The 23916-nt window shown below is 45.7% G+C and overlaps 1 protein-coding gene across 1 annotated transcript; it reads right to left on the bottom strand.

The window, feature by feature from the left end:
- Positions 1 to 2622: 2622 nt before the first annotated feature.
- Positions 2623 to 23916, bottom strand: LOC139469456 (glutathione hydrolase-like YwrD proenzyme). The gene is made up of 11 exons (XM_071251635.1): positions 23653 to 23916; positions 22345 to 22498; positions 19299 to 19452; positions 18410 to 18500; positions 17450 to 17565; positions 15917 to 16157; positions 15083 to 15254; positions 13230 to 13389; positions 12059 to 12167; positions 10068 to 10212; positions 2623 to 2923 (listed from the first exon to the last, which is right to left on the bottom strand). The coding sequence occupies exons 1-11, from the start codon at positions 23792 to 23794 to the stop codon at positions 2686 to 2688; spliced, it is 1722 nt and encodes a 573-aa protein (XP_071107736.1). The 5' UTR covers positions 23795 to 23916; the 3' UTR covers positions 2623 to 2685.

Raw genomic sequence — 23916 nt, forward strand, 5'->3', positions numbered from 1 at the left:
CAGACAATCCAGTGATTGATATCTACAGAATTGGGATACGATGATATGCATCAACCAAGTCAGCGAGGAGTGAGTGATTTGGTTTGTTGGTTTGTTTGTTGTTTAACGCGCACTCAGCAATATTCCAGCTATGTGACGGCGGTCTGTAAATAATCGAGTCTAATAAACCAGTGATTAATATCACGAGTATCGATCCACGCAATTGGGATCAATGACATTCATCAACCAAGTCAGCGAGCCTGACCACCAGATCCCGTTAGTCGCCTTTTACGGCAAGCATAGGTTGCTGAATATCTATTCTACCCCGGGTCTTCACGGGTCAGTGAGTGAGTGAGTGAAAGAGTGAATGAGTGAGGTGATTCAATGGAAAGCCTAAGGGGGATGCAGGTCGGAAACATTCACCACTTCAATGAAACCCCCAGCACGCGATGGTGCTGATTAAGCAACCTCATCATCAGTGTGAATACTGGAAACTTGAGCCCATGATATAAGATCGTGACACGTCCAAGGGATGCAACTCTGCACAACAAACTGAGGTGCCTCAGACGGCTTGGTCGTCCGTGCCCCCCAAAATATTGTAGACAAACAATGTGTTACTTTATATTTTTTAGTTTTATTTGTGTAAAAAAAATATAATCAACAAGGAGATAAAGTGTACATAATTTGAAAATGAAGTTATTAGTGTTGCTGCCAAATCTGCGGTAACAAGATATTACATGAATAAATTGTCTGGGTTGACACCCGAAACAAGCGTCACATCACACAAGTGTCACAAGGTGTGGTGTCACTCTGAGGAGGTTATTTAGTTCACATGTGCCTCTGTCCACCCCGTAGGGAATGGGTACCCGATATATGAGTGGGTTGACTGTTGGATACCCATGAAACATACTAGTCCACTGTTCCCTGAGTGAGTTGGGTTTAACGCCGCTTTTAACATTATTCCAGTTATATCAAGGCGGGTCAGCTTAATGTGAGAGGAAAGCCCGAAGTGATGCAGATCTCAGACGTTTACCACTTCGGTGATACCCACGAGCACGGGTATGGTGCTGACAAACCTAGAAACATAATCGGGGCGAACCGGGATTCGAACCAACAACCATAGGTTTCTGTCGTGCTCAAGGGACGCAACTTTGCACAGCGAATCGCGGCGCCTGAGAAGGATTCCCTGAAGGATTAGAACCAGTCTGAGAATAGTTCTTGACATAACAGCAATAGCAAACATATGGATGTATCTCTCATGTCACTCCTGGAGTTTGAAATGAAGAGTTTTCATTCGACACTGAGTAAAACATTTTCCAGGAATATGGACCATCATAATTTATTGCACAATTACGGATTTATTATTCATGACTTTGTTCAGCCACGCAAGTCCCTCTGGTATAAGGAATATGGTTTCAATGCCTCTAGAATAAATATATGGTTTAAATACCAACTTAGTTCCAACTAGTATGTGGATAACTATTGTTTTCAAGAAACTTATGTATATTTCTGGGTCAGTTTCCTGTTTGACAACATATGCACCAGTGAGAGTTTTCACCACAGGAATAATATCAGTCTACTAAGACGCTAAGACACTTTTTCGTCCCACACATGCAACTGTCAGCAGACAATTTAACAGTACAGTAAACTACGGTTATAACGAACACGCTTATAACGAACTGACGGATATAACGAACTACTTTTTTGGTCCCGACTATTTGCTGTAGTTATGCTGTATATATGCTTATAACGAACTACGGTTAAAACGAACTAAAATTAGTAGTCCCTTTGAGTTCGTTATAACCGTACTTTACTGTAATTGTATAAATTTGGTTGTTGTATTCAAAAGAAATACTGGTAATCCAATTACAACGGTATCTTTCTTAGTTACATAGACTTGGATAAATACAGACGAAATTGTGCCTGTCTACAACTCAACATACATGGCCAATGCCTCCAACAGACATATTGATCAATGGGCATGATACAATGTTAACCAATCCTGTGGTCACAATTTTTCATCTGAAATATTTCTATTCTGGTTAATAAAACATTCTCGATATGTATGCATGTTTTGCTTGTAATTCTTCACAGTTAAAAATCCAATATAAAATTCTTCCAATTGGTTTAAAAATTTAAGATGGTTTCTCTCTTTCATAAATGGTTTATGATCATGATGTTATATATGATTCTATTATGGCATGACACACATACAGAGACAAGGCGATAGAACCTAGCATAGGCCACCAAGCCCTGGAGATCTCGTACCCGTACATAGATAAAATATCACACATGGGAAAAAAAATATATTAATGTTTGTGCACAGCTACACATCGTGTGGCAGATTCATCTGATGTTAAAGATATCTTGAGGGCTGGTAGAACATCAGTGGGATTTGTAGGAGTCGTCAGGCTTTTTAAATTTGTAAGTTCATTTTTACTGCTGAGCCAGATTTTGTAGAACTTTGTTTTTTGTTCTTGACAATACTTTTTCTATTTGTAAAGAATTCAAGTATAACTTTGATAAAATTTGATAACATCTGTATAACATATTATTCACATAATCTTTATAGAAATATGGTGTCATCATTAAAGTTTTTTTTTTTTTACTAGGCCATATTTGATCGTGCAGGATTATAGTTTGGATTTTGAACATTGGCGTTCCATACACATCCTATTCTGGACAGCTCGTTCTCTCCACCTGTCTTCAGTAGGCGGCAACTTGTCCATCTGCTCTTGGATCAGATCCAGACCACAATACATTGCTGCTTTGTACATGTCCACTTCCTGTCTGCCACCAATTGCCACGCGTGATAACCTGACCTCTTCCAAACTTTGACCTGTCATGACCTCGGACAGGTCCAGTAATTGGGTGACCCATGTTCTTGAGTTTCTCCAAAGTTTCCTCAGATATTCCATCTTCCATTGCTATCACTGGTGACAGTCTGAACAGGAGATAGGGACAGAAGTAACGATGAGAGTCATTGTTAGATTCAGGTTAGAATTGGTCTTCAGCAACCCATGCTCACAAGATTGGGAGGTCAGGCTTGCTGATGCAAGTCATCATATCCCAATCAGTGAGTGAGTGAGTGAGCTGAGTTTATTGCCGCTTTTAACAATATTCCAGTTATATCGTGGCGTTCATATCCCAATCAGGTAGATTGATGCTCATGATATCAATCTCTTGATTGTTTGGTCCAAACATGATTATTCAAAGACCAATGTCATATAGCTGCCAAATTGCTGACTGTAGCGTTAAACAACAAACAAACAATTTTTTTTACAAACTGAAAAAGTTAAAAGAATGATTTTAGATGATAAATAGCAACTTATTATAATTGTTTTAAAATCCTCAGTAGCTTTTAAGTGTTAAAGTGTTAAATCGACTCTTGTTGATAAATTTGATATCAAAAGACACTCAGGACGATGCTCTCCTTAAATACATATGTACTTGATGGAATCCCCTAACAAGCGCAGATTTTCACAAGAAATATGCTGCATTAAAGCAATAATTTGCAAACTTTTCTGTAGGACAGTCATGTTACGTTTGTCCAAAACATCACAAAAAGGTTTGATTATATGATTTCAGTATGTTTACAAGATAAGTATGCCTCAAGTGTGGGTAGGTGTGGGTAGGTGGGGTTAGGTGTGGGTAGGTGGGGTTAGGTGTGGGTAGGTGTGGGTAGGTGTGGGTAGGTGGGGTTAGGTGTGGGTAGGTGTGGGTAGGTGTGGGTAGGTGTGGGTAGGTGGGGTTAGGTGTGGGTAGGTGTGGGTAGGTGTGGGTAGGTGGGGTTAGGTGTGGGTAGGTGTGGGTAGGTGGGGTTAGGTGTGGGTAGGTGGGGTTAGGTGTGGGTAGGTGTGGGTAGGTGGGGTTAGGTGTGGGTAGGTGGGGTTAGGTGTGGGTAGGTGGGGGTAGGTGGGGTTAGGTGTGGGTAGGTGGGGTTAGGTGTGGGTAGGTGTGGGTAGGTGGGGTTAGGTGTGGGTAGGTGTGGGTAGGTGTGGGTAGGTGGGGTTAGGTGTGGGTAGGTGTGGGTAGGTGGGGTTAGGTGTGGGTAGGTGGGGTTAGGTGTGGGTAGGTGTGGGTAGGTGTGGGTAGGTGGGGTTAGGTGTGGGTAGGTGGGGTTAGGTGTGGGTAGGTGTGGGTAGGTGGGGTTAGGTGTGGGTAGGTGGGGTTAGGTGTGGGTAGGTGTGGGTAGGTGTGGGTAGGTGTGGGTAGGTGGGGTTAGGTGTGGGTAGGTGTGGGTAGGTGTGGGTAGGTGGGGTTAGGTGTGGGTAGGTGTGGGTAGGTGGGGTTAGGTGTGGGTAGGTGGGGTTAGGTGTGGGTAGGTGTGGGTAGGTGTGGGTAGGTGGGGTTAGGTGTGGGTAGGAGTGGGTAGGTGTGGGTAGGTGGGGTTAGGTGTGGGTAGGTGTGGGTAAGTGGGGTTAGGTGTGGGTAGGTGTGGGTAGGTGGGGTTAGGTGTGGTTAGGTGTGGTTAGGTGGGGTTAGGTGTGGGTAGGTGTGGGTAGGTGTGGGTAGGTGTGGGTAGGTGTGGGTAGGTGGGGTTAGGTGTGGGTAGGTGTGGGTAGGTGTGGGTAGGTGGGGTTAGGTGTGGGTAGGTGGGGTTAGGTGTGGGTAGGTGGGGTTAGGTGTGGGTAGGTGTGGTTAGGTGTGGGTAGGTGTGGGTAGGTGGGGTTAGGTGTGGGTAGGTGGGGTTAGGTGTGGGTAGGTGTGGGTAGGTGTGGGTAGGTGGGGTTAGGTGTGGGTAGGTGTGGGTAGGTGTGGGTAGGTGGGGTTAGGTGTGGGTAGGTGTGGGTAGGTGGGGTTAGGTGTGGGTAGGTGGGGTTAGGTGTGGGTAGGTGTGGGTAGGTGTGGGTAGGTGGGGTTAGGTGTGGGTAGGTGTGGGTAGGTGGGGTTAGGTGTGGGTAGGTGTGGGTAGGTGGGGTTAGGTGTGGGTAGGTGTGGGTAGGTGGGGTTAGGTGTGGGTAGGTGGGGTTAGGTGTGGGTAGGTGTGGGTAGGTGTGGGTAGGTGGGGTTAGGTGTGGGTAGGTGTGGGTAGGTGTGGGTAGGTGGGGTTAGGTGTGGGTAGGTGGGGTTAGGTGTGGGTAGGTGGGGTTAGGTGTGGGTAGGTGTGGGTAGGTGTGGGTAGGTGTGGGTAGGTGGGGTTAGGTGTGGGTAGGTGTGGGTAGGTGGGGTTAGGTGTGGGTAGGTGTGGGTAGGTGTGGGTAGGTGGGGTTAGGTGTGGGTAGGTGTGGGTAGGTGGGGTTAGGTGTGGGTAGGTGTGGGTAGGTGGGGTTAGGTGTGGTTAGGTGTGGTTAGGTGGGGTTAGGTGTGGGTAGGTGTGGGTAGGTGTGGGTAGGTGTGGGTAGGTGTGGTTAGGTGTGGGTAGGTGTGGGTAGGTGTGGGTAGATGGGGTTAGGTGTGGTTAGGTGTGGGTAGGTGTGGGTAGGTGTGGGTAGGTGTGGTTAGGTGTGGTTAGGTGTGGGTAGGTGTGGGTAGGTGTGGGTAGGTGTGGGTAGGTGGGGTTAGGTGTGGGTAGGTAGGGTTAGGTGTGGTTAGGTGTGGGTAGGTGGGGTTAGGTGTGGGTAGGTGTGGGTAGGTGTGGGTAGGTGTGGGTAGGTGGGGTTAGGTGTGGGTAGGTGGGGTTAGGTGTGGGTAGGTGTGGGTAGGTGTGGGTAGGTGGGGTTAGGTGTGGGTAGGTGTGGGTAGGTGTGGGTAGGTGGGGTTACGTGGGGGTAGGTGTGGGTAGGTGGGGTTAGGTGTGGGTAGGTGTGGGTAGGTGGGGTTAGGTGTGGGTAGGTGTGGGTAGGTGTGGGTAGGTGGGGTTAGGTGTGGGTAGGTGTGGGTAGGTGGGGTTAGGTGTGGGTAGGTGTGGGTAGGTGTGGGTAGGTGTGGTTAGGTGTGGTTAGGTGTGGGTAGGTGTGGGTAGGTGGGGTTAGGTGTGGTTAGGTGTGGGTAGGTGTGGGTAGGTGGGGTTAGGTGTGGGTAGGTGTGGGTAGGTGTGGGTAGGTGTGGGTAGGTGTGGGTAGGTGGGGTTAGGTGTGGGTAGGTGTGGGTAGGTGTGGGTAGGTGTGGGTAGGTGGGGTTAGGTGTGGGTAGGTGTGGGTAGGTGTGGGTAGGTGTGGTTAGGTGTGGTTAGGTGTGGGTAGGTGTGGGTAGGTGGGGTTAGGTGTGGTTAGGTGTGGGTAGGTGTGGGTAGGTGGGGTTAGGTGTGGGTAGGTGTGGGTAGGTGTGGGTAGGTGTGGGTAGGTGTGGGTAGGTGGGGTTAGGTGTGGGTAGGTGTGGGTAGGTGTGGGTAGGTGGGGTTAGGTGTGGTTAGGTGTGGGTAGGTGTGGGTAGGTGGGGTTAGGTGTGGGTAGGTGTGGGTAGGTGTGGGTAGGTGTGGGTAGGTGGGGTTAGGTGTGGGTAGGTGTGGGTAGGTGTGGGTAGGTGTGGTTAGGTGTGGTTAGGTGTGGGTAGGTGTGGGTAGGTGGGGTTAGGTGTGGGTAGGTGTGGGTAGGTGTGGGTAGGTGTGGGTAGGTGGGGTTAGGTGTGGGTAGGTGTGGGTAGGTGTGGGTAGGTGTGGGTAGGTGTGGTTAGGTGTGGTTAGGTGTGGTTAGGTAGGGTTAGGTGTGGGTAGGTGTGGGTAGGTGTGGGTAGGTGTGGTTAGGTGTGGGTAGGTGTGGGTAGGTGTGGGTAGGTGTGGGTAGGTGGGGTTAGGTGTGGGTAGGTGTGGGTAGGTGTGGGTAGGTGTGGTTAGGTAGGGTTAGGTGTGGGTAGGTGTGGGTAGGTGTGGGTAGGTGTGGGTAGGTGTGGTTAGGTGTGGTTAGGTGTGGGTAGGTAGGGTTAGGTGTGGGTAGGTGTGGTTAGGTGTGGGTAGGTGTGGGTAGGTAGGGTTAGGTGTGGTTAGGTGTGGGTAGGTGTGGGTAGATGTGGGTAGGTAGGGTTAGGTGTGGGTAGGTGTGGGTAGGTAGGGTTAGGTGTGGGTAGGTGTGGGTAGGTAGGGTTAGGTGTGGTTAGGTGTGGTTAGGTAGGGTTAGGTGTGGGTAGGTGTGGGTAGGTGTGGGTAGGTAGGGTTAGGTGTGGTTAGGTGTGGGTAGGTGTGGGTAGGTGTGGGTAGGTAGGGTTAGGTGTGGGTAGGTAGGGTTACGTGTGGGTAGGTGTGGGTAGGTAGGGTTAGGTGTGGGTAGGTGTGGGTAGGTAGGGTTAGGTGTGGGTAGGTGTGGGTAGGTAGGGTTAGGTGTGGGTAGGTGTGGGTAGGTGTGGGTAGGTGGGGTTAGGTGTGGGTAGGTAGGGTTAGGTGTGGGTAGGTGTGGGTAGGTAGGGTTAGGTGTGGGTAGGTGGGGTTAGGTGTGGGTAGGTGGGGTTAGGTAGGGTTAGGTGTGGGTAGGTGTGGGTAGGTGTGGGTAGGTGTGGTTAGGTGTGGGTAGGTAGGGTTAGGTGTGGGTAGGTAGGGTTAGGTGTGGGTAGGTGTGGGTAGGTAGGGTTAGGTGTGGGTAGGTGTGGGTAGGTAGGGTTAGGTGTGGGTAGGTGTGGGTAGGTGTGGGTAGGTAGGGTTAGGTGTGGGTAGGTGTGGGTAGGTAGGGTTAGGTGTGGTTAGGTGTGGGTAGGTGTGGTTAGGTGTGGGTAGGTGTGGGTAGGTGTGGGTAGGTGGGGTTAGGTGTGGGTAGGTAGGGTTAGGTGTGGTTAGGTGTGGGTAGGTGGGGTTAGGTGTGGGTAGGTGTGGGTAGGTGTGGGTAGGTGTGGGTAGGTGTGGGTAGGTGGGGTTAGGTGTGGGTAGGTGTGGGTAGGTGGGGTTAGGTGTGGGTAGGTGTGGGTAGGTAGGGTTAGGTGTGGGTAGGTGTGGGTAGGTGTGGGTAGGTGTGGGTAGGTGGGGTTAGGTGTGGGTAGGTGTGGGTAGGTAGGGTTAGGTGTGGTTAGGTGTGGGTAGGTGTGGGTAGGTGTGGGTAGGTGTGGGTAGGTGGGGTTAGGTGTGGGTAGGTGGGGTTAGGTGTGGGTAGGTGTGGGTAGGTGGGGTTAGGTGTGGGTAGGTGTGGGTAGGTGGGGTTAGGTGTGGGTAGGTGGGGTTAGGTGTGGGTAGGTGTGGTTAGGTGTGGGTAGGTGTGGGTAGGTGTGGGTAGGTAGGGTTAGGTGTGGGTAGGTAGGGTTAGGTGTGGGTAGGTGTGGGTAGGTGTGGGTAGGTAGGGTTAGGTGTGGGTAGGTGTGGGTAGGTGTGGGTAGGTGTGGGTAGGTAGGGTTAGGTGTGGGTAGGTGTGGGTAGGTAGGGTTAGGTGTGGTTAGGTGTGGTTAGGTAGGGTTAGGTGTGGGTAGGTGTGGGTAGGTAGGGTTAGGTGTGGGTAGGTGGGGTTAGGTGTGGGTAGGTGGGGTTAGGTAGGGTTAGGTGTGGGTAGGTGTGGGTAGGTGGGGTTAGGTGTGGTTAGGTGTGGGTATGTAGGGTTAGGTGTGGGTAGGTGTGGGTAGGTTGGGGTAGGTGTGGGTAGGTGTGGGTAGGTGGGGATAGGTGGGGGAGCGCACCCCTGTAAATACACATCCATCTTATCTTCATTACTCCCCATATACCTGTGAAGATCACGGGGTAGAATAGGTCTTTAGCAACCCATGCTTGCCGTAAAAGGTGACTATGCATGTCGTAAGAGGCGACTAACGGGATCGGGTGGTCAGGCTCACTGACTTGGTTGATGCATGTCATCGATCCTATTTGTGTGGATTGATGCTCATGATATTAATCACTGGATTGTCTGGTCCAGACTCGATTATTTATAGACCGCTGTCATGAAGCTGGAATATTGCTGAGTGCGGCGTTAAACAACAAACCAACCAACCAACATTACTCCCTTATAACAACCGTTGTTATCCAGTTTTCCCACACTTGTGTACATCATGTATATATACTTTTTACTTATGTTATATGTGAGCCACCAGGAGAAAACGGACCTTGTGGTTGCTAAGATACAATTGTGCTTTGACATCAAAAAGAAAGACATTTGACGTAAATTTACTTCTGTATATGTGTGCGGACTGCACAAAAATATCTTATTTCTCTCTCGTTAGTTTGTAATGTAATAATAAAAACAGTATTTTAAAAAATTTCACCATACATTTCAATTAATCAGACATATCCCAAAACTGCAATCATTACATAAACAGTCATAAGTCTGAAAATGGGAATTTGCAGGAATGAGTCCAAATGTTTGATGCCGTGTATGTCTGTAATAAGTATGAATTGAAGGTTATGAACTGTATTTTTGTGGTCCTAGGATACTGTTGTTTTAAAATATAATTAGAAGTAAAAATGTGATTTTTCACCCAAAAGGTCCCTCATCTCATGGTGGGTCACTTATGTTTACACTGTAGCGCCTTGAGCATTCCTTAGTGCATAGAATGATGCAGATAGAACTATGCATTATTATTAAACCCCCTCCCCCTAACCCAACTCTGGATCTGAGGGACCGCTTCCATGGTTTAGTGGTAGAGCGTCCGCCCTGAGAGCTGAAGGTCCTGGGTTTGATCCCTGGCTGCATCATACCAAAAATTGTTAAAAGATGGTACTTATTGCTACCTAGTCAGACGCTCGGAATTTAGGTTCTAAAACAAGGACTGGCTGGCTGGGAGTCAGTATGTTGTGTCTGAGTGGGGTATTTATGTTAAACTGGGGCATGGTATCTCAGTGGGCTAGCACTATCAACATCAGTCTGGACTAGTACAGGGGCGGTCGGGTAGCCTAGTGGTTAAAGAGTTCGCTCGTCACGCCGAAGACCCGGGTTCGATTCCCGACATGGGTACAATGTGTGAAGCCCATTTCTGGAGTCCCCCGCCGTGATATTGCTGGAATATTGCTAAAAGCGGCTTAAAACCATACTCACTCACTCACTCACTCACTCTGGACTAGTACAAGCAGCCACACACACACATGTGCATCTACGTCGATATAAAGCAATAATCTTGGATGATTTCACCTCACCTCACCCTGATCTGCGTATGTCATACATTTGCCATTCGCTAAATTCAACAGATTGCTGGAGAAGTTATTTAGGTGTAAAGGGAGATAACTCTTATTACCCATATAAGGTAATGTACTGATGGATTTCTGATGGATCCCCGTGACTGTGGATATGCCTTCAGTGTTCACCTACCCATATCCTCCTCCGATGAGGAAGCGTGGTTGGTCCAGAGCCTCCTGTGGGTCCATGTGGAACTCCAGCATGTTAAGCAGGACCTGCACATGGCCTTGAGGCTGCATATAGCCTCCCATCACGCCCAGCGTACACAGCAGGTCACCTGGACAACAGGCAGCCAAGTCACAGAACGGTTCAAATAGCTACAGTGGTTACAAACAAGAAGTCCATTACGTGTAATCCAATAGGGCTGCCTTGGTGGCCATATTGGATGACAAACCATACCAAACTTACAATCAGTACATTTCTGATCCACACGGAGTAGTGACTGCATCGGAGAAATACTGCACTGTTCTGCACAAGTACAGTATTTTGTACAGTTGTGTGGTTCAACACAGTAGTGTTGTTCTGTACAGCTGTGTTGTTCAACTCACGTACATATTATGTTCTATGATGTTGCTATTTGTAAATCAGCTCACTTGTGAGCTTTTTTAAACACCTGTGTGGTTCCAATCACTTGCATTATTGTGAACACCTGTGCGGTTCTAATTACTTGCATTGTTGTGAACACCTGTGCGGTTGTAATTACTTACATTGTTGTGAACACCTGTGTGGTTCCAATCACTTACATTGCTGTGAACACCTGTGTGGTTCTAATCACTTACATTGCTGTGAACACCTGTGTGGTTCTAATCACTTACATTGTTGTGAACACCTATGTGGTCTAATCACTTACATTGCTGTAAACACCTGTGTGGTTCTAATCACTTACATTGCTGTAAACACCTGTGTGGTTCTAATCACTTACATTGTTGTGAACACCTGTGTGGTCTAATCACTTACATTGCTGTAAACACCTGTGTGGTTCTAATCACTTACATTGCTGTAAACACCTGTGTGGTTCTAATCACTTACATTATTGTGAACATCTGTGTGGTTGTAATCACTTACATTGCTGTGAACACCTGTGTGGTTGTAATCACTTACATTGCTGTGAACACCTGTGTTGTCTAATCACTTACATTGCTGTGAACACATGTGTGGTCTAACTACTTACATTGTGGTGAACACCTGTGTGGTCTAATCACTTACATTGTTGTGAACACCTGTGTGGTCTAATCACTTACATTATTGTGAACATCTCTGTGGTCTAATCACTAACATTGCTGTGAACACCTGTGTGGTCTAACTACTTACAATGTTGTGAACACCTGTGTGGTCTAATCACTAACATTGCTGTGAACACCTGTGTGGTTGTAAGCACTTACATAGTTGTGAACCATAGGTGGTCTAATCACATACATTGCTGTGAAAACCTGTGTGGTCTAACTACTTACATAGTTGTGAACACCTGTGTGGTCTAACTACTTTCATTGTTGTGAACACCTGTGTGGTCTTACTACTTACATTGTTGTGAACACCTGTGTGGTCTTACTACTTACATTGTTGTGAACACCTGTGTGGTCTTACTACTTACATTGTTGTGAACACCTGTGTGGTCTTACTACTTACATTGTTGTGAACACCTGTGTGGTCTTACTACTTACATTGTTGTGAACACCTGTGTGGTCTTACTACTTACATTGTTGTGAACACCTGTGTGGTCTTACTACTTACATTGTTGTGAACACCTGTGTGGTCTTACTACTTACATTGTTGTGAACACCTGTGTGGTCTTACTACTTACATTGTTGTGAACACCTGTGTGGTCTTACTACTTACATTGTTGTGAACACCTGTGTGGTCTTACTACTTACATTGTTGTGAACACCTGTGTGGTCTTACTACTTACATTGTTGTGAACACCTGTGTGGTCTTACTACTTACATTGTTGTGAACACCTGTGTGGTCTTACTACTTACATTGTTGTGAACACCTGTGTGGTCTTACTACTTACATTGTTGTGAACACCTGTGTGGTCTTACTACTTACATTGTTGTGAACACCTGTGTGGTCTTACTACTTACATTGTTGTGAACACCTGTGAACACCCATGTGTTTCTACCTACCAGTGTCAGCTGACGTCACCATGGAGGGGATGATTGTGTGGTAGGGTCTCTTCCCCCCAGCTACACAGTTGGGGTGTTTGGGGTCCAGGGAAAATCCTGCTCCACGGTTCTGAAAATAGGAACACTCCTGCTTATCTGTGTTACGACACAGGGTCTGTGGGGAGTCCGGGGTAGAACAAGTCCCCAGTTTTCCCTTCACTTAGTGAGATCTGATTAAAAAGTATTGGGTGGTCAGCTTCAGGGACTTGGCTGATTGGATGTCATTTGTTTGTTGTACGATTTTTTGTTTGCTGTTTAACACCGCACTCAGCAATATTCCAGCTTATGATGGCAGCCTTTGTAAACTCGACCTGACCAGATTATGCAGTTATTGATATTGTGAGCACTGAGCCATGCTCTTGGGGTACAAGGACAAGCTATCGACCAAGTTGAGTCCAATCTCATTAAAATCAGACCTTAGTTCTCGCTACCGCTAAACAAAGATCTGAAGACATCCCATTAGGGGTCACGTCAAAACGACCTTTCATCTGACCAATCAGTGCATCGCTTACCAGATTATGAAAGTGACAGTCGGAATGTGATTCCTAATCATGCAATCTCGAAAACTTTAACATGGTGTATTCCGAACGATAGTTACGGGTTTAACGACTGAATCCTTACATTCTAGACCATCTATTAGCCATTCCAGAATATTTTTTGTTCAGGTTGCAAATTTGTAATTGAGCATTTGTCAAAATATGTTTCAAAGCGTAGTCGCCAATTTGAAATTAGTGATGTGACTCGTAATGGGATGTCCTCAGATCTTTGTTTAGCGGGAGCGAGAACTAAGATCTGGTTTTAATGAGATTAGGTTGAGTCTGACCATCCAATCCATTTGGTTGCCTCGTTTGACCAGTTTAGGTTGCTGAGGACCAATTCTAACCTGGATTCCAGAATAACACAAAGTGCTCTTGGTGCTGTGCCTAAATCTTTGTTAAAGTATGAGAGTTGAGATATGCATATTTATAATGATACGTTCCTTTTGCTGAAACTGTCGCTGTACTACAAAACATTCTAAGTATAAAAGCAACTTTTGTTAATTTGCGTCAAAGTATTGGAATCCATGGCCCAAAATAGTTGAAGTATTCAGTCCCTGTAGACGATGTTTTAACAGTTCTGTTACAACACCTACCTGTAGTGTGAAACCACACCCATCAGGGACTATTCCTGTTCCAAAGCCCATGAAGTTGCTGTTGATGAAGGAGCAGGCATTGCCGGTACAGTCAACAGCGGTGAAGTACACCGTGTCACTGCCAGTGGTTGGGCTACCCCGCTCCATGTCTGCTTTTGCCCTGCCAACAGGAACCATTCTGCAACCTCATCTACATTAACTACAACCATTCTCCTGCTGCAAGCTGTCCAACAGGAACCATTCTGCAACCTCATCTACATTAACTACAACCATTCTCCTGCTGCAAGCTGTCCAACAGGAACCATTCTGCAACCTCATCTACATTAACTACAACCATTCTCCTGCTGCAAGCTGTCCAACAGGAACCATTCTGCAATCTCATCTACATTAACTACAACCATTCTCCTGCTGCAAGCTGTCCAACAGGAACCATTCTGCAATCTCATCTACATTAACTACAACCATTCTCCTGCTGCAAGCTGTCCAACAGGAACCATTCTGCAACCTCATCTACATTAACTACAACCATTCTCCTGCTGCAAGCTGTCCAACAGGAACCATTCTGCAACCTCATCTACATTAACTACAACCATTCTCCTGCTGCAAGGTCTCCAACAGGAACCATTCTGCAACCTCATCTACATTAACTACAACCATTCTCCTGCTGCAAGCTGTCCAACAGGAACCATTCTGCAACCTCATCTACATTAACTACAACCATTCTCCTGCTGCAAGCTGTCCAACAGGAACCATTCTGCAACCTCATCTACATTAACTACAACCATTCTCCTGCTGCAAGGTCTCCAACAGGAACCATTCTGCAACCTCATCTACATTAACTACAACCATTCTCCTGCTGCAAGGTCTCCAACAGGAACCATTCTGCAACCTCATCTACATTAACTACAACCATTCTCCTGCTGCAAGCTGTCCAACAGGAACCATTCTGCAACCTCATCTACATTAACTACAACCATTCTCCTGCTGCAAGGTCTCCAACAGGAACCATTCTGCAACCTCATCTACATTAACTACAACCATTCTCCTGCTGCAAGCTGTCCAACAGGAACCATTCTGCAATCTCATCTACATTAACTACAACCATTCTCCTGCTGCAAGCTGTCCAACAGGAACCATTCTGCAACCTCATCTACATTAACTACAACCATTCTCCTGCTGCAAGCTGTCCAACAGGAACCATTCTGCAATCTTTTTTGTTTTACTTATCTTGATCAAAACCTTTCAAAAGCTGGAACCTATCCTAAAGAAGATATATACTAAGTTAAATGATACACCCATTGAGAAAGGGTAATCACGAAACATAACCATGTTTTACAAAAAGCTGAGCTCTGACCTTGACCTTTGACTAACCATACCAAAGGTTCCCAATAGAAAGTGTAACCCCATATCTCTCTTGCTTTCTCTTGACCTTGACCTTTGACCTTCTTTTAAAAGAGCAAAAATAATTCCTCAGCACCAGCTGGAAGAGGTCCAACAAAGAATAATAGTAGTCCCATACCACGAGGCTGATAATTCTGTACATTGAAGGGGCGGTCGGGTAGCCTAGTGGTTAAAGCGTTCGCTCGTCATGCCGAAGACCCGGGTTTGATTCTCAACATGGGTACAATGTGTGAAGTCCATTTCTGGTGTCCCCCACCGTGATATTGCTGGAATATTGCTAAAAGCGGCGTTAAACAATATTCACTCACTCACTCACTCACTCACTGTACATTGAATTGTGACACCTCAGATCACCTAACACTATAGTAACAGTACAGATGATCACACAGAGCAATAGTACAAGCGGACAAATCTGTTGCCAGAAGTGGAACCCTTGCACCGGAGTGACGTACCTGGTCTCACTGATGAGTTGTCTCCTCTGTCCTGCATACTGCTTGCTGATCATTCCCTGTACGGGCACACTGACCTTGGAGGGGTCAGCACAGTACCACTGGGTGTCGGCAAAACTCAGCCTCAGGGCCTCGATCAGGAGGTGCAGGTACTCAGCAGAGTTATGGCCCTTGCCTATCAAAAAAGGTGTGTGAGTGAGTTGGGTTTAACGCCGCTTTTAACAGTATTCCAGTTATATCACGGTGTGTCAGCTTAATGTACCAGGAAAGACCGAAGTGATGCAGGTCTCAGAGGTTTACCACTTCGGTGAAGCCCACGAGCACGCGTATGGTGCTGACAAACCTAGAAACATAATCGGACGCAACTCTGCACAGCGAATCGCGGCGCGTTAGAGGATTGGGCCACCCATGCCCCCCGCTCAAAAGAAGGAATTAAGAGTGCTTTCCATAGATGCGTGTACATAACAATGATTAATCAAATATCAGTTTGTGTTTCCCATAACCCCCCTACAAACTGGGCACATAATCCTTCTTTTGTATTATTTTATTTTGAAAAAATTATGTATTTTTAAAAATTATTCTTCGTTTGGAATGCTCAATTTTAAGGCCTTGTTAAGTTCTGGAGAGCAAAGTCCAAACTACCCCACTGAGCTGACGGAAATTGGAAGGGGGTGGTTACAACGTGTGACATGGTTGATTGTGCCTTAGCATGTACCAAGCTTTGCTCATAATATCAACCACTGGTTAGCTTGGCCGACTTTTGATTACTTAATATGTATATAGCTGGAATGGTGGCTGAGTATAAAACAACGTTCACACACTGACTGACTGACTTACTTTTAAGATCGAAGCCCTCCAGTATATTGAGGGCCATGAGAGCCACGATTCCGTGGCCACTGGGGGGTATCTCCCACACCCGACACCCACGGTAGTCAACACTGATTGGTTCCTCGAAGGTTGTCACATGACTCTTCAGGTCATCCAGGGTCATAGCTCCCCCATGCTGTTGGACGACATCAACCAGAGACTGTGCCACTCGTCCCTCGTAGAAGCCTTTCTTTCCATCAGCAGCCACTGCCTGGGAGGAACATTTCACCAGATACAGAAACTTATCGGTTTCAGAAAATAGTTGGTTAAAAATATTGATTTCCGATTCTTCACCTTTACAACAGAACTGACAGAAAGTGGAAATATTTGCCAGGTTTCACAGGCTCTAAAGCCTCTCATGTTAGTATTCCAGGACAGACTAGAGAACCTACACCCATGCAGTGCTTGTAGTAAGAACCAAAAAAAAGAAGATTGCGGGGTTACATGTACACCATGTGATGTGGCTTATTGTTTAGCTTCGTATGTCGCTGACCCTGCACCTACTGCTAACTCTGCACCCAATGCTGACCCCACACCCAATGCTGACCCGACACCCAATGCTGACCCCACACCCAATGCTGACCCCACACCCAATGCTGACCCCACACTCAATGCTGACCCCACACCCAATGCTGACCCTACACCCAATGCTGACCCCACATCCAATGCTGACCCTGCACCCAATGCTGACCCCACACCCAATGCTGACCCTGCACCCAATGCTGACCCTGCACCCAATGCTGACCCCACACCCAATGCTGACCCCACACCCAATGCTGACCCCACACCCAATGCTGACCCCACACCTAATGCTGACCCTACACCCAATGCTGACCCTACACCTAATGCTGACCCCACACCCAATGCTGACCCCACACCCAATGCTGACCCCACACCCATGCTGACCCCAACATCCAATGCTGACCCGAAACCCAATGCTGACCCCACACCCAATGCTGATCCTACACCCAATGCTGACCCCACACCCAATGCTGACCCTACATCCAATGCTGACCCCACATCCAATGCTTGTCTTCAGAACACCACCAATGAGGATCAAGTGGTTGCAAAATGTGATGTAGCTGACTGCCATCATACCACGGGTTGGTTGGTTGGTTTGTTGTTTAATGCCGCACTCAGCAATATTCCAGCTATACGACGGCGTTGTGTAAATAACAGAGTCTGGACCAGACAATCCAGTGATTAATATCATCAGCATCGATCCACGCAATTGGGATCGATGACATGCATCAACCAAGTCAGCAAGCCTGACCACCCGATCCAGTTAGTCGCCTTTTACGACAAGCATAGTCGCCTTTTACGGCAAGCATGGGTTGCTGAAGACCTATTCTACCCTGGAATCTTCACAGGTCTCATACCACGGATGCTCATGCTGTCAGCCACAGGTTTGGCTAGTCCAGACTGGCTTTATACAGGTGGTAGTGATACAGCTTCAGTACCTGTGACTGCAGCGTAAAACAACATTCATTTACTCAATCATACCCTGAATGTCTTGGCTAAGTTTGGCATCGTCATGAGGTCGCCATGTCTTGGTGCCGCACCGTTCAGTAGCAGATCGCGGCCATGTGTGTTGGAGGCATCCGACAGGAGGTGGGCGCCTGGAGATTGATGCCATCACGTCAGTCTAGTGTCATAACTAACTTGGGGGCATGGGTGGCCCAGTCGTCTAAGGCCCCGCGATTCACTGTGCAGAGTTGCGTCCGAAACCTATCATTGTGGGTTCGAATCCCGATTCGCCCCCATTATGTTTCTAGGTTTGTCAGCACCATACCCATGCTTGTGGGTTTCACCGAAGTGGTAAACGTCTGAGACCTGCATCACTTCGGGCTTTACTCCCACATCAAGCTGACATGCCGTGATATAACTGGAATACTGTTAAAAGCGGCGTTAAACCCAACTCACTCACTCATCACTAACTATAGGTATGTTTTCTGTATTCACCATCCACCACCTCCGAACCTAGTTGTCTAATTGATAGAGCATCTGCCTCGAAGGTTGGTGGTTTAAACCCAGCCGTGTCATACAAACAGACATTAAAAGATGGTACTTGATGCTACCCTGATGTTGCCCTGGCATTAAGGGTCTTAAACAAAAACTGGTTGGTTTGAAGTCAGTATACTATGTCTGAGTGGGGTATTAATGTCAAACAGCACACACATGCATGCACGTTGCTATATAAGTGCGATAATCTTGAATTTGATGTTAAACTCCATTTCACCTCAGCTACCTCCAATCACCATCAACATCAACATGTGAGGAAATGGCACCAAATGATCCATCACAAATCCAAATCATTTGATTGATTTTACAGTTGTCATCAGTGATTCGTCAATCTGCATCTCATTGGTACATTATTCATTGTATATTACCAATTGTTACCATGTGTTAGTCACATAATACAATTTAAAAATAATAAATATTATTCAAATTTCTGCATGTTACCTTTTTTCCAGAAATAAGCTGTACACTGCTGCACAGGGAATCCATTCTCTGCCAGGTCGATGGCCGGCGCCAGGATTTGAGCCAGGGTCAGCTTGAAGCAGAATTCAGAATATTCCAACTTGAATATCCTTATATTGATATACTAGGACTCTTGATACCAAAAAAAGGGAGTATGCTTACTCGGCCTGAATATATCCTGTGTTTGTTCCACAATGCCCAACATCCAACACCTTCAGCTAACCCGATCATTGATACTAGGACAGTCATGATGTGATTTGTAAATATTTAATTTAATTTTTTTATAAGATTTGGAAGCCCTTTTATTCCCCCTATTTAGGTTTGTCCAGGGTTGACTCATTTTTTTTGGACAACAGTGATCTAGCTAAGGTCACCTGTGAAAGGTCAAGCTGGAACTCTTTGTGATTCATATAAACAGATGAGGAAAGAGATTTACATCCCAAGGAATGGTGGAAAAACAATGTTGATATGCATTCTAACAGTTATGGTTGATGTATAATTTTTCCATAATTTTGCATAATGTCCTACAGTTATGTCAGTATAACTTGTCTAAAATGCACATTCAGAGTGCCAAAATTTGGTATCAGCCGAGTTTGAGTACAAAATATGATGTAACAAATGTTATATTTGGGATAACACTTTCTGAGTGAAGTACAGATCCTCGTACTTTTTGGGGTTGAGTCCCGTCCGGGATTCGAACCCACACTGCCAGAGTGAGGTACCTAATCGCCTGCAAACAAAGTCAGCGATCTGACCAACTCAGCCACCAAGGCTTCTACATACTTTGGTGTCATACTTTACAGCTGACGTGGGCCAACAGTAGGCCTATTTGCGCCCATCTGCAATGTGGAAGACTGCAAGAGTTACCTACCTTGCCGCTGCCGAATTTCTCCACTGTGTCGACCCATGCTGCAGCAGCCCCGGGGACAGTAACAGCATGGGCGTGGGTGACGGGGAAGGGATGATCATTGCTGAACCCTTCACCTTTCAACAGGTCCAAGGTCAAGGCTGATGGTGCACGCCCACTACAAAAAATAACCAGAAGCGTGAAAACAAACCCTGACATAATACATGGTGATATGGACCGCCTCCGTGGTCTAGTGGTAGAGCGTCCACCTAGAGAGCGGAAGGTTTGGGGTTCGATCCCAGGCCGTGTCATACCAAAAGACGTTAAAAGATGGTACTTGTTGTTACCCTGTCTGGCGCTCGGCATAAAGGGGCTAAAACAAGGACTGGTCGGCTTGGAGTCAGTATACTGTGTCTGAGTGGGGTATTCATGTTAAACTGCGGCATGGTATCTCAGTGGGCTAGCACAATAAATCGGCATCAGTCCGGACTAGTACAAGCAGCCACACACACACACGTGCATGCATGTCGCTATATAAGTGCAATAATCTTGGACGCGACGTTAAACCCAATTTCACCTCACCTCATAGTGATATTTGGATGGATCAAGTTACCATATTCTGCTGTAAAATGATTTTAGCTTGGGGACTGACACCATTTTTTTGCTTTCTATGTTGTTTAACGCCTCACTCAGCAATATTCCAGCTATATGATGGCGGTCTGTAAATAATCAAGTCTGGACAAGACAATCCAGTGATTAATATCATGAGCATCAATCCATGCAATTGGAACACGATGACATGCATCAAACCAAGCCACAGAGCCTGACCACCTGATCCCATTAGTCGCCTCTTACAACAAGTGTAGTCACCTTTTACGGCAAGCATGGGTTGCTGAAGACCTATTCTACCCCGGATCTTCACAGGTCCTGGGCTGACATGAAGATGACTCTAGTGGGGCTACAAGCAAGTGCCATTTCCTTCTGAGTAATTAAATATGAGCAGGGAAGCTAATTGGGAGATAAACCTGTTGTGTTGAAATTTGAGGTGGTCTCGCTAGATCCAATGCCAAAGTTGGCAGGGGATAAAGTTGGCGGGGGATATAGAACCGGGGTCTGTCCGTCCGTCTGTCACGTTTCTTTTCCGGAGCATAACTCAGAAACGGTTCAATATTTTTTCATGAAACTTTGCAGGTCTGTCAAGTACAGGCTGAACTGGTGCCTTTTGCTATTTAGAAATTTTAGAAATTTTTATTTTTTACGTTTCCATGGCAACAAGATGGACTTAGGTTCCAAACTCTTCTTTTTTTTTACAATTTCCATGACAAGTTCCACCTCGGTTAAAAAAAGGTTAGGGTTTGTTTAGATTTTATTTTGCATAAATTCCGTAACAGGGGCATGGGATATAGCCACGTTATGGCAAACTCTTGTTTTTAATTGGAACCAAGCACTTTAGCAGTACCTTGTGTTCAAAGATGGTGAAAATAATCTCTTAATGTAAGTCTGATATTAATATCTGCTGCAATGAAAAAAACATAAAAAGTGATGGGGTTTCATATACAAATGACATGAAGAGACAAGGACAGTTGATGTATTAACTTCTTGTTCATTAATCACCTCCAAGTGGTAGCTCAGGGTCCGGTCATTTATCATGAATATAGGGGTGGGTGGGTCAGAGGGCATCAATTATAGGGGTGGGTGGGTCAGAGTGCATCAAATATAGGGGTGGGTGGGTCAGAGGGCATCAATTATAGGGTGGGTGGGTCAGCGGGGATCAGTTATAGGGGTAGGTGGGTCAAAAGGGAATCAATTATAGGGGTAGGTGGGTCAGAGGGCATCAATTATAGGGGTGGGTGGGTCAGAGGGGATCAATTATAGGGGTGGGTGGGTCAGAGGGGATCAATTATAGGGGTGGGTAGGTCAGAGGGGATCACTTATAGGGATGGGAGGGTCAGAAGGAATGAATAATAGGGGTGGGTGGGTCAGAGGGGATCACTTGTAGGGGTGGGTGGGTCAGAAGGAATGAATAATAGGGGTGGGTGGGTCAGAGGAGATCAACTATAGGGTTGGGTGGGTCAGAGGGGATCAATTATAGGGGTGGGTGGGTCAGAGGGGATCAATTATAGGGTTGGGTGGGTCAGAGGGGATCAATTATAGGGTTGGGTGGGTCAGAGGGGATCAATTATAGGGGTGGTTGGGTCAGAGTGGATCAATTATAGGGGTGGGTGGGTCAGTGGTTCAGAGGGGATCACTTATAGGGGTGGGTGGGTCAGAAAGAATCAGGGGAGAGTCACAAAAAATAAGACACATGTTTGGAGAGAGTCATGTTACAATGGACATTTTATAAAAAAAATAAAGTCTTTTTGCATTTTGATTTTTGGGGAGGGTCATGAAAATTGTACAAGGACATATAGGTGGGTTCATCCACAAATATGACAATTAGGGCAAAGAAATATATATATGTACTTAGGGATCCTATGATCAATTGGATCCCACCCAACTTTAAGTATGTATATCGATTTAAAAATAATAATTTACTTTCTTATCTTTAAATGACTGCTTTATCTTGAATGAAGTGCATATGAACAATATACATATGGTGATAAACTTGAAAAGGAAACACTTTAGGTGGGGGCCCATAAGATTAGGGTAATTTAGGAAATGGAAACACACATATTTCTTTTGACTAACCATGTATTAATTCCTCGCACACATATCTGCTACCAAAACACATAACATAAAGTGGACAAATCCATGGTCTATACATATATTTCATATATCAAATATTTCACACTTTTTGCTTGACAGGGATCAAGATATATTTTTCTGTCTGGAGTGACACAAGTCAGAGTGAGTGAGCGAGTTGGGTTTTACGCCGCTTTTAGCAATATTCCAGCAATATCACGGCGGGAGACACCAGAAAAGGGCTTCACACATTGTACCCATGTTGGGAATCGAACCCGGGTCTTTGGCGTGACGAGTGAACGCTTTAACCACTAGGCTACCCGACCGCCCCCAACACAAGTCAGACACAAAACATACTTTTAGTCTTGTCTAATAACACTTTACATACCTGCCATTCAAACCTTTCACTGTTTTTGATCTTGCATCATAAAAGAGACAAAATGCATCTCCGCCAATTCCAGTTGAGCATGGCTCAGTCACATTCAAGGCTGCTGCCATGGCAACAGCAGCATCAGCAGCATTTCCACCTGACTTAAGTACATCTGAAAAACAGTTCCGTAACTATAGTAACAATGAAGTAATACATTTTTGTTATCCATTCATGATTTTCAGGTGCAATTTAAACCAAGGTTAACATGTAAATATGCATTTGCATCTGTCTAGGTCTGCCAAGAGGCTGATATTTGTCCAAAACAAAATGTCAGTAAACATTCCTAAATTAGAATGAAAATACTTCCCAATTCATATCATTGTATAGTTATCTAATGTTATGGAATTGTAGATGTTTGGACATCAATGTGACATGGCCAATAAACACGATCGAGGAAGAGGCTAAATGCTTAGTCTTAGATCATTTAATTGAATTTGGTTGCCAAGGGCATTTAGTTTGGCCAATTTGGAGTCCTAGATATATATGATGAATTTATAATTTGTTATAACGACCCAAACTGAACAAATGTAGATAGGTGATGGGTCCTACCACTGATGGATATGATAATGATAGATCTTTGCAAGTTACATAATGAATGAATGAATGAATGAATGAAATTTGTGTAGACTAATGAATCACTAATGAATAATAGATCTTTGCAAGTTATAGAATGAATGAATGAATCAAATAAAGTTTTGTAGACTAATATAAAGATGAAATAAAGTTGTGTTTTAGGTTAAATACAATAATTCTTAAAAGGCACCCTGAAGTCTCTTAATTAGAGAGCTGACAGGGGGGGGGAGGGGGGAGGGGTATAGGTTGCTAGAGCTGAGACAGTGAAGCGAATGAAATGGGGGCGATTGTGTCATTAAATATATGATCTGGGGTCTTTATGAGCGACTGACATTTGATACATCACTTGTGCGGTGATTTTACATCCACTCCAGTCACCTGCAAACCACAACTCGATATCGCTCTTTGTAAAAATATACGCCCGCCTATACTCCATAAAAGTCTTTTATGTAGTATAGGGGAGGTATATTTTTACAAAGAGATACTTTTATGGAGTATACGGGGGCGTATATTTTTACAAAGAGCAATATCGAGTTCCTGTGCTGCAAACCACAATATATAGGCCTACATTAGGGTGTCCCTGACCTTATGTAGTGGGAGGAGCGGAACTTAACAAAGGTCACGGGGTAAATCTAAAACCCCATCTCCTATACGTAGTCAGTCACAAGCCAATTTACGAATCTACAACGTTACCTCGTCCGATCTGGGACGCTAAGGGCTGGCTGCTCGCCACACTTCCGTGTCTGCTTACAACACACGATCTCCGGGATTTGAACTTCAGCTCGGTGTCACCCATCTTGTAATATCGTCTTAGATGTGGGTCAGGGCCGACCATATCACAAGAAGAATGGCATGTCAGTTGTCTTGTAATATTTTTAGTAGCACATCTTGCCAAGGGACCTCACTCTCAAATCCAATGTCGGTTGTGAAGGCGACAGCGTGGGGACGCACATACGC

This window comes from Haliotis cracherodii, unplaced genomic scaffold (assembly GCF_022045235.1).
Source record: "Haliotis cracherodii isolate W230 unplaced genomic scaffold, xgHalCrac1.p SCAF_2, whole genome shotgun sequence".
NCBI lineage: Eukaryota > Metazoa > Mollusca > Gastropoda > Lepetellida > Haliotidae > Haliotis > Haliotis cracherodii.

What these genes read in the sequence shown, in the direction of transcription:
- LOC139469456 (XM_071251635.1), bottom strand. Translation starts at nt 23,794, where the DNA reads ATGGTCGGCCCTGACCCACATCTAAGACGATATTACAAGATGGGTGAC. An exon ending in GTGAAAGGTTTGAATGGCAG is followed by an intron (nt 19,453 to 22,344) that starts GTATGTAAAGTG and finishes TATTTTTTGTAG; the next exon opens with TGGGCGTGCACCATCAGCCT. An exon ending in AGAAATTCGGCAGCGGCAAG is followed by an intron (nt 18,501 to 19,298) that starts GTAGGTAACTCT and finishes TTCTGCTTCAAG; the next exon opens with CTGACCCTGGCTCAAATCCT.